Genomic DNA, 18,661 nt, shown 5'->3' with positions numbered 1-18,661 from the left:
CCAGCAGTATGTAGGGCTGTTTCAGAGCACAGATTTTAAACAGTGTTGCTACGTTTCTATGGCTTAATTGACACTCTCACAGTTTTTTTAGAGTGATGCAACACACACACACACACACACACACACACACACACACACACACACACACACACGCCACACACACACACACACACACACACACACACACACACACACACACACCAAGTACCTGCAATTTGTAGTGAAAGTCTTCACAACCCGTCTTCTTAAGAGCTACATCGAACGGATCGTCTTCCTCCTCAACAGCCGCAGCTTTCGCCTTCTCCATCCGGGACTTTCGTCTCTAACCCTGCAACATGGCGGAGATGCCTCAGAGCATGATAGACGACTGGTTCAAGCTGAAACCAGTTAACAGAGCAGTCAGTCGTCAGCCAGAGCTGGATGCGCGATCTAAACGCATGTTCCAGCGCGCCGAGAAGCAGCAGAGAGCGCAAGACGAAGAAACAAGAAGACGGAGGGACGAACGCAGACGCAAGGAGAAGGAAATGAGGGACATTGCGTCTCGCGGGTTCGAGATTGACCGGATTTCGTCCGAACTCGCCTCCGGACGGGCAGTAGGGAAGGAAGACGACTGGATAAGCTACGACGTCGTCGACAGTCAACTGCACGTGCAGAGTCTGCACAACGTCGACACGGAAATCTCACCAGACGCGACGCGAGAAGCGGCGAGAGACGACCATTTCGGCGAGAAATCCACAGTCGACACGTTTGCTAACTACAGATTCGACCACGAGTACGATCCATTGTTGCCAATGACGGAAAACCGCGAGAAAGTGGTGAAGACGATTGAGGAGAATCCGGTGACGGTGGTGACGGGTCCGACTGGCAGTGGCAAGACGACGCAGGTTCCGCAGTATATATTGGATAGGTGCGCCGCTGAGAGGCAACATTGTAATATTGTGTGTACACAACCGAGGAGGATAGCGGCGACGAGCATTGCGAGGCGTGTGTGTCAGGAGAGAGGCTGGAGGGTGGGTAGTCTGGTGGGCTATCACGTGCAGATGAATCGGGAGGTGTCGGAGGATACTCGGCTGATGTATGTGACGACTGGTGTTTTGTTGAGGAAACTGGTGACGAACAAACATATGAATATGTATACACATGTCATCATTGACGAGGTCGAGGGTTGTGTGTGTGTGTGTGTGTGTGTGTGTGTGTGTGTGTGTGTGTGTGTGTGTGTGCGTGCGTGCGTGCGTGCGTGCGTGCGTGCGTGTGTGTGTGTGTGTCACACACGTGCATGTAGTGATGTGAATTGGGTTGTGTCAGGTTCACGAACGGGATCAGGATACTGACTTTGTGTTGCTGGTCGTGAGGAAGTTCCTTCGCTCGAATTCTCAGGGTGTTAAGGTACATAGTTCGGATGTGAATTGATGTGAGACTGGCAGGCATACAGACAGACACACAGACGGACAAAATATATGCATTGACAGACAGACAGACAGACAGACAGTGAGTTAATCAGTCAGTTGAACTTGTGATCATAAGTAATGATAGCGTGGATCATACTTGTAAATGTCATCATGTGAGAGACCATCTCAATAGCACATAGTATGCTTTGCTGTTGATCTGTCTGTTGAGTTGACGTAGCAATTGTATTTGTATACATATTTCTGTCTTTATTGTGGGTAAATCGCTTTTACTTGCATCGCTTGACGTCGATTTAATTAAGAGCACCCATTTGCTATATTCAGGCCAATGTACCATATGTGGGCCAAGACAGTGTGCTTGTACAGTGGTGTATAACCCGTATGTGTATTCGTTTTCATCGAGACATAGTGTTACAACCTAGTAACTCTATTAGACAGTTTTATGGTGCAGAAATCAGCGCATTCTTGCAAGTGTGTTTTGTACATATTTCTGTCTTTATTTTGGGTTAATTGGCTCTAGTCGTGGAGCTTGACCTCGATTTATAACACCCACTTGTTTACAGTCTAGATGGACCAGTGTGATGTAGCATTATAGACAGACAGACAGACAGACAGACAGACACATAGACACACAGACAGATAGAGACAGACAGACAGACACACACACAGACACAGACAGACATACAGACAGACAGATAACAGATAGGTAGACAGACAGATAGACAGATATGGACAGACAGACACATACACAGACAGACAGACAGACACATACACAGACAAACACAGACAGACAGACACACAGACAGACACACAGACACAGACAGACAGACAGACAGATATGGACAGACAGACATGTACACGGACAGACACACAGACAGACACACAGACACATCGACAGACAGACATGTACACGGACAGACACACAGACAGACACACAGACACATCGACAGACAGACAGATATGGACAGACAGACAGACATGTACACGGACAGACACACAGACAGACACACAGACACATCGACAGACAGACAGATATGGACAGACAGACATGTACACGGACAGACAAACAGACACAAACAGACAAACAAATTTCCAATGAATTTGTATTATGCCTGTTTGAGAGACCATTCCTACACCTTTACAGCAAATGGTATAAACATTTGTGTTGGTCTAAATATTTATTGAGAGATACAAGCTCTCTAAAAATGAATTGTCAGCTTCTTCAAAGTAGAAATACATGTCACTGTGTATGTCATGGTTAGTAATATTATCTCATTTATCATTACTGTTACTTACAGGTTATCTTAATGTCTGCAACGATCGAGAGTGAAATGTTTGCTTCATACTTTGCATCTGCTGTCGACACTCGCCTTGTCCCAGCACCCATCATCAGCGTTGAAGGCAAGATATACCCAGTCATTGAATTTTACAGCGACGATATGGTGTTTCTGGGGGAAGTAAGTTTTAGTGTCTTCGTCTGTGATTTTGTTCCGACATTGTAGTGTACTGTCATCAGGTGCCATCGCAAGAAGACTGTGACGATCCGTGTATTGATCAGTCTAGAGTACAAATCTGTGGCGAAATAATTCGTCATTTTGATTTGGTGGAGTCCAGTAATCCAAGGTAATTGATTAGAGTTAAGCAAGAGTTGACAGACTATGTAACCGTAGGACGATCACGTTGGTTGTTTATGTGTGATACATTTGTAGTAGTTGCAGTGCAGGATATAACGACTCGTGGTTGACTGGACATCCACAAAAAGTTATCAGACATCCTAGTTGGCTTGCAGCTGTGGCATATTATTAATTGTTATTTAAATCTAAATATTTATGAATACATTTAGAATATGCCAGTGTTTGAGAGTCGACTACTGTCTATTCCCCGTAAGTGTGAACTCGGAAGTGAGTAATGAAGTAGAGGTTCCACCAGGTGTGCTCATTAGAGCACTAGGAGCTGCTCCAGTTGGACCATGTTACACCAATTATCTTAAATGGTTTCAGTTGCTGATTCGTTGGTCTTACAAGATAATTGGATAATAACTTTGCTCCACCCATTTGTCTTTGATATGCAATAGTATTATCCTTCCGTTTCATTTGTAGGAAAGGCTTAGATTATTTGATAAACAGAAATGCCAGACCTAACGGTTTCTAACGATACCGAGATCATCGCAGAAGTCCAAAAAACAGCGGAGATATTGATGATTTTCAAAGTTCACACTTATGGGGAACAGACAGTAATCCTGTCATATGCTTAATTAATTAATTAAACAAGACACACAATTGTCTGCATTATTAGACATCAAATGGTCGCGCCGCCCTTGCTGCATGCCTAGCCAGATGCATGAAATGTTTGGTAAGTATGGTCGGATATGAATATGATTTGGTCGGACAAATGTCTGATGACTGACAGTTATATCTCTCACTTGTCTCTTTATATACTACTAGATACATAGTCGATCCTTCGTAGGGGTAAGATACTGTAGTGTTCTGACGGAAGAGACGCAGTCTGAGCGTGTGTGGATACATCACGTGCAATCTTTGTTGTGAGGTCCCGGATGTGCTGACTGAATTTGAATTTTGCTTTTTGCACTTTTGATAGAATTCAACGAACTCCTCGTATAACTCTTGGTACAGAAAACTTGTACTCTAATTTCATAAATGTTCGGCGATCTATATCATTCGGCACGTGCTAAACTACTACGTGTACTACTACGTAAGTAGTCTCCCCCGTAGCCAGCTCCTCCACATGTTTGATTAGCGTGACATGCAGTGTGGACGTTCGAATTCTTGGTTTTAGGTGTCAAATTCCCATGATACTTAAGTTGCACTCTGGAGAGCTTCCTCACAAACGCATCTCAATTCATGACAAGTAGGAGACAGATGTACTCCAATACCACTGCTGCTGTTTTCATTGCAAAAGGGAGATCAGTGGCACTGGTTGTCACCGAGAACGCGACAGTTGTGATCTTTGACAGTCACTAGCACTGCCAGAAAGGTGCTCTCATCGCAATTTCTACTGGAATTGCACCTGCAATTTGTTTTCTGTGCAACTGTCTCTACGGAGGCATAGACAATAGGTAGGAGCTGATGTTTGCTTTCTAGAGAAAGTGCAAGAGGTTGTAATGTAGTACAAGTAGTAATTTCACAATTTTATTTGTTTATTCAAAGTGCTGACAGTTGCCCAATTTTTTGGCAAACATATGAATGTGTGTACAGTACATATACTAATAGTACAAGTAATGTCTGTTTTGAATGTTTCAGAAGAAACTGATCTAACATTTGAATGGGCATTAAATTTGGGTGGACATTTAATTTGGGCATGGCAGACCCTTTGCCGAAATTGCCGAAATTAAATGTATGCCGAACATTTATGAAATTAGAGTAGGTTGGATTTGGTGCAAATGCTATCAGAATTTGGAGAGAAACGAAAGCGCTAGAAGAGTGAGTTCCATCGGCAAGAAATATTTGATTGCTCGAAGCTTTGCGAAGGACGACGACACGTACAGTCTACACAGGACTGGTGTGGGCATGTGTTAGAATAAACTGGAATGTGTAGCGTTTGTGTCATCAAGAAATTTTACGTGTGGGTCGACCCCTTGAGAGGGGACCCGGTGCATAATTTTTACGCAAACCTTCCCTTTGCGTGCCAAAACGTGGCCGCATATCGTGAACACAGACAGACAGACAGACAGACAGACAATTTAAAGTTTATTTATACTAGATGTAGCAGAGCAATAGTTTCTCAGGGTTCTTGTTACAACATGGCAACATGGAGCTGCGCCACGCTCAGAAACAGTAGATAGGAGTCCAAAGTTTACAGCTAAGGACTGTGTGAGAATTCCGTACTACAGTACTACAGTACTGAAACACAATACTATAAGTATTACTTAGTAAAGTGACATTTAGTCACAAATCCAGGCTCTTAAAGAATGCGGGATAATAACCTTGCTCCAGACGTGTACATGTACTTGTGTTGATTGGAGTCCCAGCTGTGTTGCCAGTGATAGTAGTCCCGGATGCCTTTCCAGTGACCCGGAAAGCACACCTCTTGTCCGGGAAGTGTACACCTAGAATCTACTCTAGACTAGTCATTGCTTCTTGTGGAGCAGCAACAGCGGTCCTTGCACATCAATCAATGCGTGACTAGACAGACTTTCTGTAGTTTCATCCATGGAAATTGTGCACGTGCAACATTGCTAGGAAGGTCTTAGTAGCGATCAAAGTTGATTTCCTTGCCGGGGCACTTGAACGTATGTTACGTGCAATAGCTACGACGCAAAATATACCTCACTTGAGATCGGCTCAAGTGTGCATGTCGGACTTGGACTGTAGAGAGCAGACTGCATGTGTTGTGGACACTCCCATCCTGCCATGCTCCAAAAAATGTCTAGCGAGAACCGTGTATCTTGATTAATCGTGTCACTGATGTTGCTTGTATTTTTCAGGGATAAATTTGGGAATGTGGTAGATCGTGGAACGGTGCTCGTGTTCTTGCCGGGTATGCCAGTCCATCGTTAAGAGCAGCAGTAATGCTAACATAAGACGTGGTGTGTCCGGGTTAGGGCTGGCCGAAATTACCAAAGTCGACAACTTCTTGAAACACGAACTGAAGAAACACCAGTATGTGTTAATGGTTGTTGGTATAAAGGTTGTGATAGTGTGATTTGGTTTTCTTTGTTGTGCTCTTTATTTAGTCTTTGGATCATCCCACTGCATTCTTCGATAACTATAGAAGAGCAGAGGTGGGCATTTGTTAAGCCTCAAGCTGGTGAGAGGAAGGTAAATCAAATGTCTGGAATGTGGATGGTTTAGGTATGGATTGGTTTGTGGTGAGGTTGTGAAGTGAAATTGTGTTTGCAGTTTGTTAGTGGACGCATGCGCACGCGTGCGTGTGCACACACACACACACACACACACACACACACACACACACACTCACAAACAAACAAACAAACAAACAAACAAACACACATGCATACATGCATGCATGCATAAGACATCAGTAATTACAGCTCTTGGTGATTAATTTTTATTTACTTAGTAGTTAATTATTTATTATTAATTACTTGTTTTTATCGTTTGCAACTTCACTGTTTGTTGTAGGTCATTCTGTCTACTAACATAGCCGAGTCATCCATTACTATTCCTGACATCAAATATGGTAGGGCTCTTATTTTGTTCATTGGGCAAACTAACAGTCTGTTTCTTGTCAGTGATTGATTTTTGCCTAACCAAAGAATTAATGTGTGATCCTGACACAAACTATCAAGCACTGAGGATCAACTGGGCATCTATGTCATCATTAACCCAACGGAAGGGTAAAGGGTGACGATAAAGAGAAATTATGTATTCTGGTTATTGATCTTTATGCGTTGAAGGGAGAGCCGGGCGTTGCTCTGGTGGTCGATGCTATCGTCTGATATCTCGAAAGTTTAAGGATCAATTCATACGGGAGTATGCTGTACCGGAGATGCAGGTAGACACGTTTGTTGGTTTTTATGATACTGTAAATCAATCAAATTTTTTACAAATGTTTGTGACCTTCCACAAACTCTATTTCGTAAGAAGCAAATTTTTGCAAACTTCTCTCATGCATTTTGAACATGTTCGTGGAAGTGACAACGAGGTTCAATCAACATACTTGTAATACAGGGTTCTAGCCAGGATTTTTGGAAGGCATATAGTGATATGGGCGTGGCACGCAAGTCTGGTACGTGGGCGTGGCATGTAGTGTCTGTGCAATTTTCTGAAATAAAATTAAAAAAGTACAGTTGGTTTGGGGGAGTGGTTTAGGATGCCTACTGTTCACTGTACCGCACTCTCGGAATCTGTCTCTTACTATTACCAGGCCACAAATCCAATTACAATACTATAGGTATGCAATTAGAGACTCATGATTGACAAGTCTCCACCTTTTCCTCATTATCACTCTGTTGATGATAAATGTTGTAACAGGTAACGAATGGACACTTATACTATCTATTTGTCATAACTTCTGGAGAGGGAGTGAACAGTGAGTGTGAGGCATACAGAGAGTACCTACTACATGCGTATCCAGTATGTTGGAGGCGTAGCAGTCAGTTCTGAACGCGTAGCAGGTATGTTGAAAGCGTAGTGGGCTGGGCCATTACGCCTTAGCATCCTGGCTAGAACCTTGTAATACATGCCGACATACACCTACCATGAACATCGTTACAGTTTCCAAACAGGAATGTTTTGGTAGACTAACTTCGATCCCTAGCAGTGCTGTTAGTTCTGCTATTGCTGCTTGTTACGTTAGTGAGTTTTGGACGTTGGTTACGTAGTCCAATGAGCCAATTGGACTTTACTCTTGTGCGCTTGCTTAGTAGAATGACTATAAAATCAATATATACCAAGTATTGATGGATATTTGAACTGCTAAAGTAAGCAATCTAAGTTATTAATTCTTTGCAATTTACAAAATTAACAAAATTAAATAGCTTATGAACGTTTATTGATTTACAGTAGGTTTGTTGTCGTGTACACGTTTTGTTAGTCTGAACACACATCGTTTGTTTCTTTCTGCATGTGCCTCTTTGTTAACTCCTGGCGTGCATGTGCTTTGAGGGTTAAGGCTGGTTTACAGTAACGTACACAAGCTGAGCGTCAGTCCAGCGTATTGTCAACGTAATGTCATCGTTCTACTGTAAACATGTTACCACCTTTTGCCGAGACGCTACGTTCTGACCAGCGTCAAGACGTTGGCTTAGACACGAGTTTGATTCGAGCAGCAATGTAAACCGGAAGTAATGTGGTTTGTAACTACCAATCAGCTGTCACACTTTCACTCACGTGGTCCAGTTGTCTAACATGGACGATGAAGATCTCAACAAGTAAAAGCAGGAAATCTTGGTAAGAAGGCATACAGCAACAGCAGCGCACTTGTACTAGGAACGGCCTTCGACGGCAGACCCTTTTGCAGCTGGGAAGACGTTGCTGGGTTGCACTACTAGGCTTCAGTGCCTGACTACGTTTATGTTATACGCTGGGATGACACTTGGCTTGCATAGGTTACTGTAAACCAGCCCTTTATAGTTGTAGTTAATTAAGTATGTTTATGTCTGTTTGTTTGTGTACGTTAACTTATTTCAATTTCTTTGCACTCGGAGAACATACTTCACTTTCTATAGTACGTTACTGTACTATGTTGTGTAATGCTTGCGTTTCTGTAGAGATGTCCTCTTGACCAGCTTGTTCTTCAAGTAAAGCTTCTTGACCTCGGTGAGCCAAAGATGATTCTCGGATTAGCTTTGCAGCCGCCTCACTTGGAGGACATAGAAAAGACCATACTGTGTCTGAAGGAGGTTATTGGTGTCAAGCAAACGCGTACGAGTGATCGCTTTATGAGACTTTCTGATTTAGGTGGGTGCATTGTCTACTCTAAAGTCAGGGATTGCAAACCCATATGATGGAGACTTAACATTTGTGGGTCGAGTTCTGGCTCAACTGCCTGTGGATATTCATCTTGGGAAGCTGATCATTCTTGGTCATGTGTTTGGATGTATTGAAGAAGCTATTATAGTTGGTAAGAATACGGTTACATAATATGACTTACGAAACAGGGCAGACGAAGCTGTTGCATATTAGGTGGTAAAGTGTGTGTAGCAGTATGGTATATTACCAGTTACCTATAATTGCTGTTGTTGTATTGCCTCGCTTTTTACGGCATGTCATTATGACTGATGTTTAGCAGGGAGCCTGACCAAGCCTTGCTGCAAGTAAAATGGCATGCTGTTATAGCCGATGAGAGCCTCGGATATCCTTTCGAGGTTAAAAGTGCGCATGCGGCGATAGGTATGGCGTCACCCAGCGCAACACGTGGCAATATGGAGGAGGATCACATGGAAGAAGGAGGAGGACAAAGAGAACGAACATCAAGGACCAAGGGACAAGAAATAGTGATTAGAATAGGCCATTAGAACTAGACGTCTGCAGTTTGTGTTGCGTTTTGTCTGTTGTGTACGTTGCCACTTAATGCCTTTACACGTCATGGGTTTTCAGTGTTCTGCCCAGGATTTAGGAGTTGTGGTCGGGTGTCTGCTCCATTAAGGAGCGTGGTTTATTTCTATTTCAGATATTCGGAGAAGAGGTACAAACTTCCGAACAATCAAGCATCGTCGCAAAACAGACAAGAAAGTGCAAAACAGAATGTATGGGCCATGATCCGAAAGAACAGACTAAGAAAACTGCAACTTCTGTCAACAGTCGGCGAACTATGTTGCCCAGTCTCACATTTATACTACGGCATGGTTAGACGTTTGCCATCCATTGGAGCAAGCAATACACTAGCTAATATAAATAGTGGTGGTCGGAACATGTGGATTAATGATTGGGCTTGACCGCCTTTGACCACCATGGGCAGAACCCTGGGCTTTAGACAGGAATAAATGCACAGTGTATGCGGAAGCATGTCTGTTGTTGATACTATGTCTCTGACTAAACCATTTTCCCTCAGGTAAAATGGCATTGTTAAACCTTGACGTATACCAGCACCTGCCTAAACCTCAATGCTGTAATGACATGTAAAAATCGAGGTAATACAGTGGTGATTCAACATTAACTAAAACTAATTAATTAAAATTTTAGTTTGCAATTGAGGCTAATATATACATTTATGTTTTGTTATAGCGGCATCGTTTTCTCTCAAGAGCTTTTTCGCTCGTCCGTACAAGCAAGAACTCGATGCCTACAGATCAAAGCTGGGATGGGGAGACTACTCACACAGTGATGCTATAGCAGCATTGAGAGCATTTCGAGTCTGTAATGATTACAGTCGACGCTACTTCTAATCTTAACTTAGTTCTGTGGTGTTTGCAGGAATGGTGGGCATTGAAACAATCGAGAGCATTTAGCAGCTCTCGAGCAGAGTACAAGTGGTGTAAGCAACACATGATTCAGCACTCTGGCATATGTGAGGTGAGTTTGGTTGCGTCTAGTTTTAGGTTGTGTGCAATTGTTGATTGTGTTTGTGAGTAGGTTGCTACTCTTGTGGATGAACTTATTACGAGACTGTCACAGTTTAATCTAAGAGTTTTCCGAGATCAACATCGAACGTAAGTGAATGTTGGTATTTTTCTATTGTTTATTGGGTTATCTTGTATTGGAAATTAGTATTTAATTTAATTGTATTTAATCTATGTAAGTTATTTAATTAGTTAATTCATTAATTTTCTTTAAAAATTTGTTTATTTGTTTATGTGTCATTATAGTCTCATGTAGCCAGACCCTTTTCCTGTGTCATACTTTTGCGAAAATAGGGTCTGGCGTGGTTGCTTTGAAGTCGTTGTTGCCGCTTGTATGATAAACGGACAACTAAAGACGGATGAACATGACACTACTCAGTACTTAGTGGTTACTTATCTCTTATCTACATTGGCTGGAATTTCCTTCTCTTAGAATCTTAGAATCTCTTAGAATTGTGTTGTCATGTGAGCAACGCAGTCATGTCTCTACGAATGTGTACCTTCTATATGTACTTGCACAGCACTCGGGGCGTCGACGACAGCCTAGACGTAACTTATTTACTAGTCTCGATCAGTCGTCCTGTTTGCCCTGTCTGCCCAAGCTGTTGTGTGTGTTCTTATGCTCATGTTTTCTCGTCTCGTGTTAGCTAGAGGTCGACCCAGAGACATGCAGAGTGCGGTTACTGCATAGTCGGTGGCCATGGAAACAATGGACATTCCAGTGTGAAGACATCTAGGCTGTCATCGACGCCCCAAGTGCTGTGTAAGTACACATAGAAGTTACACATTCACAGAGACATAACTCCATCGCTCACATGACAACACAATTCGCAAGAAGACGAAGAGAAGGAAATTCCAGCCAGTGTAGATAAGAGATAAGTAACCACTAAGTACTGGGTAGTGCCATGTTCATCTGGTCTTTAGTTGTCCGTTATCTACAAGCGGCAACACGATGGCTTCAAAGCAACCGCGGTAGACCCTATTTTTGCGGAAGTATGACGCGGGGAAAAGGGTCTGGCTACGCGAGACTAGTGTTGTTATGCCTCTCCATGATGGGCAAGTGGGGTCTTATCCCCATCTGGGCACTCACCAACCCGGCAGGTGAGCCCAGCAGGGCACATGTTTCTGTGTAGTCCACATGGTGATTAATGGCTAGCCAATTTGATAGGGACTGCAGGCATTATGGTGACCATGAACTCGGTACTCTACAACAAGCTTAGTGGATATCAATGACCACCAGGAAAGCACTGAACGTCATTGTGAACAGACCGTTCGCCAGACCACAGAAACTCTCCAACGACTGAGATGAGTCATAGTGTCATGGACAAAGCTAGAGAAACGTGAGAAAGAAAGACAGACACATTTCATAATTTGCTGTCGTCATTGGGGTTAGAACCCCCAAACCATGGAGTGATAGCCATTGTTGCTAACCACTAAGGCACCCATGGCGGTGACTTATATAAATAAAACATCTCCCCAGCACATTAATTTAATTAATTTAGTTGTATTCAATTTTGTATTGGGAATACTGTTGTCTAAAGATTTACAAATGTATATCATTATGGTACTACAATTTGAACTCATGTTTACAGATTGCAGTAATAGGGTTAGGGGTCATCCATATAATTGTCGACATTTACTCAAGCGTACCAGGCGTACTCTTTCTGCATACCTCTCCCTCCCCTAAGCATACATAAAGATGTTGGTCGTTTGAAGCTATTTCTAATGTACCATGTATTACAATAATTAAATAATTAGAAGCCCTTTTGAAGATTGATATGCACATTTTGTTGTTCTGGCCAGCAGTCTTCCATTACCGTCCCATGCCATGTACGCTTTAAACACGTGCGACAAACACTTAGCGTGCGCTATATGCCTCATACACTTGCAACGACGGATAGTTATATACATAGATACAACACGCATACGTGTAAATGCAATGTCCTGACTTCAGTATCACTTTATATCTACTTCTGGACCAAAAGAAATCATTTCACTCCGCCCCAAAAGCTTACAACTACTCTTACCCCTTACCCCTAGAGTACGCTTTGTACTCTTGAGTAAAAATGTCGACTATTATGGATGACCCCTTAGGCAAATGTTCAAAATGACAATGCTTGATATATCATGGCTACGTGTTTTGCTCTTACTTTAAAATATGTAGTTTTGTACTTACTTAAGTCATACTTTGTCATGCTAGTTATAATTAATTAGTTACCTCTTTACTGCTATAGTTTGTAGGTGTAAATGTCTGGTCGGTTACTTGTTATTTGTAGTATGTTGTCAAGCATATTGTATGCCTTGGCTAATTAGTTGCGGGAAAGCTTTCGAGCACGCAAGTCAATATATCCCATAATCCCTTCCTCCTGTGTAATAACTAACTAGTATGTATTACATACAACGTTAGTAATATTTAATGACTGGTTGTCAGTATGGCTTTGTTTTACAAATTGCACACAGCACTGAAACGTTTCGTAGATTCTATAATTCTGTTCATGTTCAGTGACTTTGATATTTTACTACTAGATTACTACCAGCCTTTTATGCAAAGTGTTCTTTGTGTAGTAGTATGAGTATACTACTCACTACTACAGTAGTCTGGTGGACATTCTGTATTAGTAGTTACGTCGGGACTTGGGTACATAGACACTTAGTGTTTAGAGTTGATGGTTTTTGTTTGTTTTTATGTTTAACTTTTCTGGTCACGTAGGCATACAGAGATGTCGGCTCAAGACCTGCTCATATTCAAGGTCAGTAGTTGATGAAAGAGCAGTAATATTGATCAGTAGCAATTAAGATTGATATGCCATTGTATTATTTGGCTTCTGCAATTTGTGTCCCTACTCTGATTTGCATGTACTAATACTAAATTAGTGTCAGCATGACATTCAGCAGATGACAATCAGGGGTGTTCCCAGGATTTTTGGAAGGCACGGCGGAAATAACCACGCCCACCTTAAATTTTGGTCCCGCCCATTCCAATTTTTATGGTTAGACCACAAAAGCTTTGATGCAGGTTTGCTTAAGCTGAGATGCCACAAACTGTTGTCACAGAATGCTCAGGCACAAAGGAACAAAATGGTTTATCTTTTTAAGTAAAAAAGTTTCTCTCTGTCTTACCTCACTGTGCTTGACCACATGATAGCTATATTGATGTGAGTGGGAAAATTTTCAAGACCTCAAGAAGTTGAGAACCTGCCTTTATATAGGATAGGAAGGCCAGATATCTACAGACTTGGTTTGTTACCATCAGATACTGACCTAATAGTGGGCAGAGTGCAAGACCAGTGTTTATCTTTGAGTACTTGTATTACAATTAAGTTCATACCATATGGCAGTCTTTGTCCTAATTGGTCTTATCTTCAAACCAAGCATCCCAGGAACTACTTGTTAGCCTGAAACAACTTCCAACTTTTCAAAATACAAATACAAGTCCATTGTCTTCATAGCTAATCACTGCCTACTCATACAGCAAAGCATGGCGGGCCTGTACCAAGTGGAAGCCAAGGCATGGCGGAGCGGCATGCCTTTTGTACGCTGGGGACAACCCTGACAATGCTATCTGATTTAGGATGTTTGGAATACGTTATGTGCACAGAAGGACAGGTTGGTACTAACACGTACAGTGTTAGAGATGCTAGAAATACATCTTCATCAAGGTTTTTTTCTCATTTAGTTCATTAACAGTGAGCTTGCTAAAGACCGTATTGTCTTTACTGACAGTTGCGATTAAGGCGATTGCCACTGTCAATGAATATGCATGAGTTGACAACCTTGTGTCCACAAGAGCTCTACTAACAAAATACTCTACCAAATGCATTGCTTTCATAGTCTTTGATGATGTTGACTTAGTTGATTGTTTTCTGTGAGAATGTGTGTCAAACGTAAAGTATTGAGTGTATTGAAGCAACAAAGGCACACATTGGATAGAACTATCTGCTGCTAAAGCAATAAGTTTAATGACCTATGATATTGCTGGTTGTGCGATATGAGTGTTGATGTTTAGATTGTCTTGGCTGGAGCATTTTATCCCAACTTCTTTTTGTGTACGTTTCCTGATGAACACGTTGCCATTCGAGAGATCGGTGGTCGAGACCCGACCACCACAGTCGTTGTATGTATGCATGTTTTCTGGCAAACGTGCAGGTAGCTAACGTGTGTGTGTGTGTGTGTGTGTGTGTGTGTGTGTGTGTGTGTGTGTGTGTGTAGGTTCAAGGAATGCCTCAAAATGGCCTCATGTATCGAGAGTCTCTGGTTAGGATTTTCAAAGCATGCGGAAAGGGCAAGAAACTGCATTTTGAGGGATCAAGGTATAAGACATTTCGGTTTCAATTTACTGTAGTTGGTCATAGTCATTGCTAGGTGGTAGGTTGTATATGAATGTGATTGGTGATTGTATTCTCTGTATGGTGCGTTTCTTAGAGCTTACGTTGAATTTGAGAGACCACGACCAAGCCACTCTGAACCGTCAACCGACTCTTCGCAACCCGTTCTTAATGCAGTGTACTGTGCTCTAAAAATGAGGTAACAATATCTTGCAGTAGTAACAACAATAAAATGCAAATACAAAGTTGGTGTTGATTTGTTATTGTATTCTCATTCTGCAAACGTGTGTTATTATAACGGTTGTGTTTATTGTCTTTGTGTGTGTGTGTGATAGGCAGCTGAGAATACCTTTAGTTTTGGAGCCTCTTGATTTGTCATCAAAATCGGTTGCAGTGAAGTATGATGACATGAGTTGTGTTGTTCAGTAGTAGAACTTACTGATTGTTATAAAGGGGTTTGAAATCAGCGAAGTCTTTGGCCACTCCCTTACCTCTACAGCAGGTATAGAATATTATAGAATCCGTAACAAATTAGTTCGGTTAATGTGACCTTCATTTGTTTGCAGGTTGCATTGCCAAGTCTTGGAGAAATCAAACTTGTTATTACCGAGGTAGTGTCATCTTAGGTGTGCTACATGTACTGACACCTAGTGGTAAGTTCGTGTACGTTTTATAGGTTGTAGATGCTGGACATTTTTGGGCTCAGCTGGCTGATGACAGATCGGTAAAGATACTTCAAGATTTGGATGCGTCTCTTAATCTTCTTCCAGATCATAGTCTTCAGGTGAGTGCAGTTGAGTTTGGGTGCTCTATATTATGTAGACAAAAAGTGTTAAATTAATTAAAGAGATCTGATTAGATGTAAAACACTATTTGTAATATGTGGTTGCTTGGTTGGTTTAACTATTTGGTCACATTGTTGACATAGGGTAGTGATTATATTAGTCACACGGTAATATGAGAAAAACTAGCACAACAGTTGGTCGTGTGTGTGTGTGTGTGTGTGTGTGTCCGTGTCTGTGTCTGTGTCTGTGTCTGTGTGCGTGTGATCCTTTCACTTGAGTTCCTTTTCTTTATTTTGGACGTTGAATTGGTGACTCAGTTGACCATAGTGGCAATGCCAATGACAGAGTCTGATTCACCTCTGTGGATTTCTGTTTAGCCATTGAAATCAGCTCTTGAAGGCATGCCATGCTTAGCCAAGTTCTCTCAAGACAAACGATACTATCGTGCCAAGATAGACAACATTAGTGAGGGTATGGCATCGGTTACATTTGTTGACTACGGCAACTGTGAGCAAATATTGCTGAGCTCTCTGAAGCAGATGCAATCAGAGTTTTTACACGTCCCAGTGCAGGTCGGCTAAGAGATGTGGTGTCATGTACTATGTCCATCAGGAGACTGATGTTTATCGTTTTACAGGCATTTGAGTGTTTCCTGTCTCACGTTCGTCCGTCGCACCGACAGTCAGTCGGAGGGAATACGTGGTCAGCTGTTGCCAACAGACGGTTTATTGAAATGACAGGCAATAAGATATTATTTGCCCAAGTATGACAGTCGTTTTGATGCATGTTGGTGGCGTCACACTGTCACAGTGTAATGAATATTTATCAAAAAATAGAATTAGACAAACTTGTTGATAGATTTTTGCAAAAGTTGACGATGCCCTCAGACTGGAGCTCATTGATACGACGGGACAGTCAGACGTCATAGTGAATCAGTGGCTTATTGATACCGGGTATGCGGAATTGGCTCCTGAACCACACAACTCCAAGGTATGCAACTGAACCCCTACCATGATATCTTGAATGTATAGCAATATTGCTGTGTTAAGATCCATTTTATAATGACTTAGTTTCCAGTGAATGTTTATATCACATATTTAACATTAAATATATAAATAAATAAATAAATAAATAAATAAACAAATAAATAAAAATTATATATATATATATAATAAATAAATATTAATTTTAAATTTTAAATTGCTTAATTATTATATTATTTATAAATTAATTAATTATTATATTAACTATAAACAAATTAGCTATTATTATACTAATTATTATTATATTAATTATAAATAAATTAGCTATTATTATACTAATTATAAATAATTTTTTTTGAAAATTTTAATTTACGTTAATGGGCAGGGCTAAGTGTTTGTTTACGTTCAGGTTGCTCATGACTTAGCGATAAGAAACCAAGATGCTATAGATCGGGGCGATGGCGATGCAGTTAAGTCACCAACTTTACCATCAGCGTGGAATGTAGTTGACTTTGCTCAAGCACAAACAAAAAAGACCGAGATGTTGGCATTGACACCGAAAGGACGTGCGGTAAAACGTCTGCTGCAGCATGTTGTGACTGATTGTATTGAGAATTGTGTAGGTCACAGTGCGTGGGCCTTTTAATTCTTACGAAGTCGGCTTCTATCATATGGCTTTTGTTGGAGCCGGCAGGTTGGGATACGGCAAGGTATAGCGTGATGTGTCTGTGTGTACGTTTTTGTTGCTAGGGGAGTGAGAGTGGAGCGAGACTCTGTAAACTGTATTGCTATTCAAGAAGATCCTCTTACCCGTCATCAACGATTGATGTGTGCTGCAAACGTAAACTTGAGTCCATCTCGAGACACTTTACTGGCACGAAACACGACTATAATGCCTCATCTGCTTGGTCTTCCCGAGCTACTTGTTCTTCTCTTTGCTCCTACTGTTGAAATGAGAACGGATCGTCACCGATGTCGCTATACAGGTTGTATATCTGGGCTCGGTTATGATCCCGACTCTGGCGAGCCTATATTTTCCGATCATGACATGGAGGTTGTATTTGGTGCTACCGTTGATCAAGACGACTTGAACAGGGTATCGAAATTCTTGTTGTGTGTATTACATTGTACATAGTGTCTTGAGGTGTTGCTGTCAACAGGTCAATAGTATTAGGATGGCCATTAATCTGGCTGTCAGTAGTGAAGACAAGGTGTCAGCGTGGGACATGAAGGCAGTGAGACGCATCCAAGAAGCAGGCAGAGAAAAACTAGTCAGGTGACCATTGGTTATTGGACCAATGCATATGATGAGCTCTGCATTGATTGTGTATGATTATTTATTAGGCTTGTCACCAGAGAGAGGAGACCCTGCTGTGAAACTAGTTATAATTCGTCGTATTTATGGAAGCAGGTGTAGAAATCATAACTACAAGAAGCAGTTTCACGTGTAATACAGAGTCTATTAGGTACCTGCACACTTGCTTATGCCTCCTTCTGACGAATTGGAAACAATGGAGGAAGATGCACCATTTTATAGTCTCCACTGTGGAGTTTGCCTTCGTCCCGAAGACGATCAGCCCGAGCTTGATGCCCAGCCGAAGAAAAACATCGAGCTGCAGTATCACTGCAAAGAGTTGCGCAGCATGGCAAGCATGTATGCAGTACAATGATGCTAGCGATTTATATAAAATAATCGATAATTAATTGATGTGTTGTTTTGTAGGTCACTGGCTGCTATCGAAACGTTCTGTAGGTTGTGTTATGTTCGATGTACGACTCCTCGTTCTCTCTTGTATCATCTACAGAGTAAAGCGCATCGTCAGGAGGAGGAACTACTCAAAGAGAATATTCGATACTGAGAGAAAAATGAGAGGTTCTATATCAGAGTTCATGTCTCTAAGTCGTAACTAATAAATTAATGAAGAACAATACAGTACAGTACTATAACATATTAATACGTGACTGTTAAGACTTTCAGTTAAGCGTTTGATTTTAAGTCAATATCGGTTGGTTCCAAGAAGATTACTTCATAACACGTGGCTGGAAATGGTTCAGCCACCTGTTTCTGTTTAGTCTGCGCGCCTTTACCTCTAGTGGTAATTCCCTAAGCTCCTCCTACATCACATCGAACATGCCACCCCTCTGGCGTCATTGTGCATGTGCATTAAACCTCGGAAGG

At 41.7% G+C, this 18,661-nt stretch overlaps 1 protein-coding gene across 1 annotated transcript; it reads left to right on the top strand.

Annotated features, from left to right (window-relative positions):
• Positions 1 to 317: 317 nt before the first annotated feature.
• LOC134179382 (ATP-dependent RNA helicase TDRD9-like) lies at positions 318 to 18,509 on the top strand. Its single transcript, XM_062646260.1, has 33 exons — positions 318 to 1,157; positions 1,306 to 1,386; positions 2,705 to 2,863; positions 2,923 to 3,029; positions 5,851 to 5,903; positions 5,968 to 6,025; positions 6,100 to 6,184; positions 6,509 to 6,566; positions 6,619 to 6,723; positions 6,784 to 6,881; positions 8,599 to 8,730; positions 8,789 to 8,951; positions 10,055 to 10,182; positions 10,244 to 10,342; positions 10,403 to 10,479; positions 13,100 to 13,139; positions 14,396 to 14,503; positions 14,599 to 14,699; positions 14,812 to 14,913; positions 15,050 to 15,112; positions 15,168 to 15,216; positions 15,281 to 15,325; positions 15,391 to 15,498; positions 15,877 to 16,071; positions 16,137 to 16,262; positions 16,358 to 16,489; positions 16,892 to 17,053; positions 17,106 to 17,176; positions 17,233 to 17,578; positions 17,643 to 17,758; positions 17,827 to 17,893; positions 17,949 to 18,136; positions 18,206 to 18,509. Exons 1-33 carry the CDS (start codon positions 336 to 338, stop codon positions 18,339 to 18,341), a joined length of 4,380 nt encoding a protein of 1,459 aa, XP_062502244.1. The 5' UTR covers positions 318 to 335; the 3' UTR covers positions 18,342 to 18,509.
• The last annotated feature ends 152 nt before the right edge of the window (positions 18,510 to 18,661 follow it).

This window comes from Corticium candelabrum, chromosome 5 (genome assembly GCF_963422355.1).
Source record: "Corticium candelabrum chromosome 5, ooCorCand1.1, whole genome shotgun sequence".
Classification (NCBI taxonomy): domain Eukaryota; kingdom Metazoa; phylum Porifera; class Homoscleromorpha; order Homosclerophorida; family Plakinidae; genus Corticium; species Corticium candelabrum.
The sequence above is the reverse complement of the archived record's forward strand: the minus strand, read 5'-3'. Positions and strand labels throughout refer to the sequence as shown.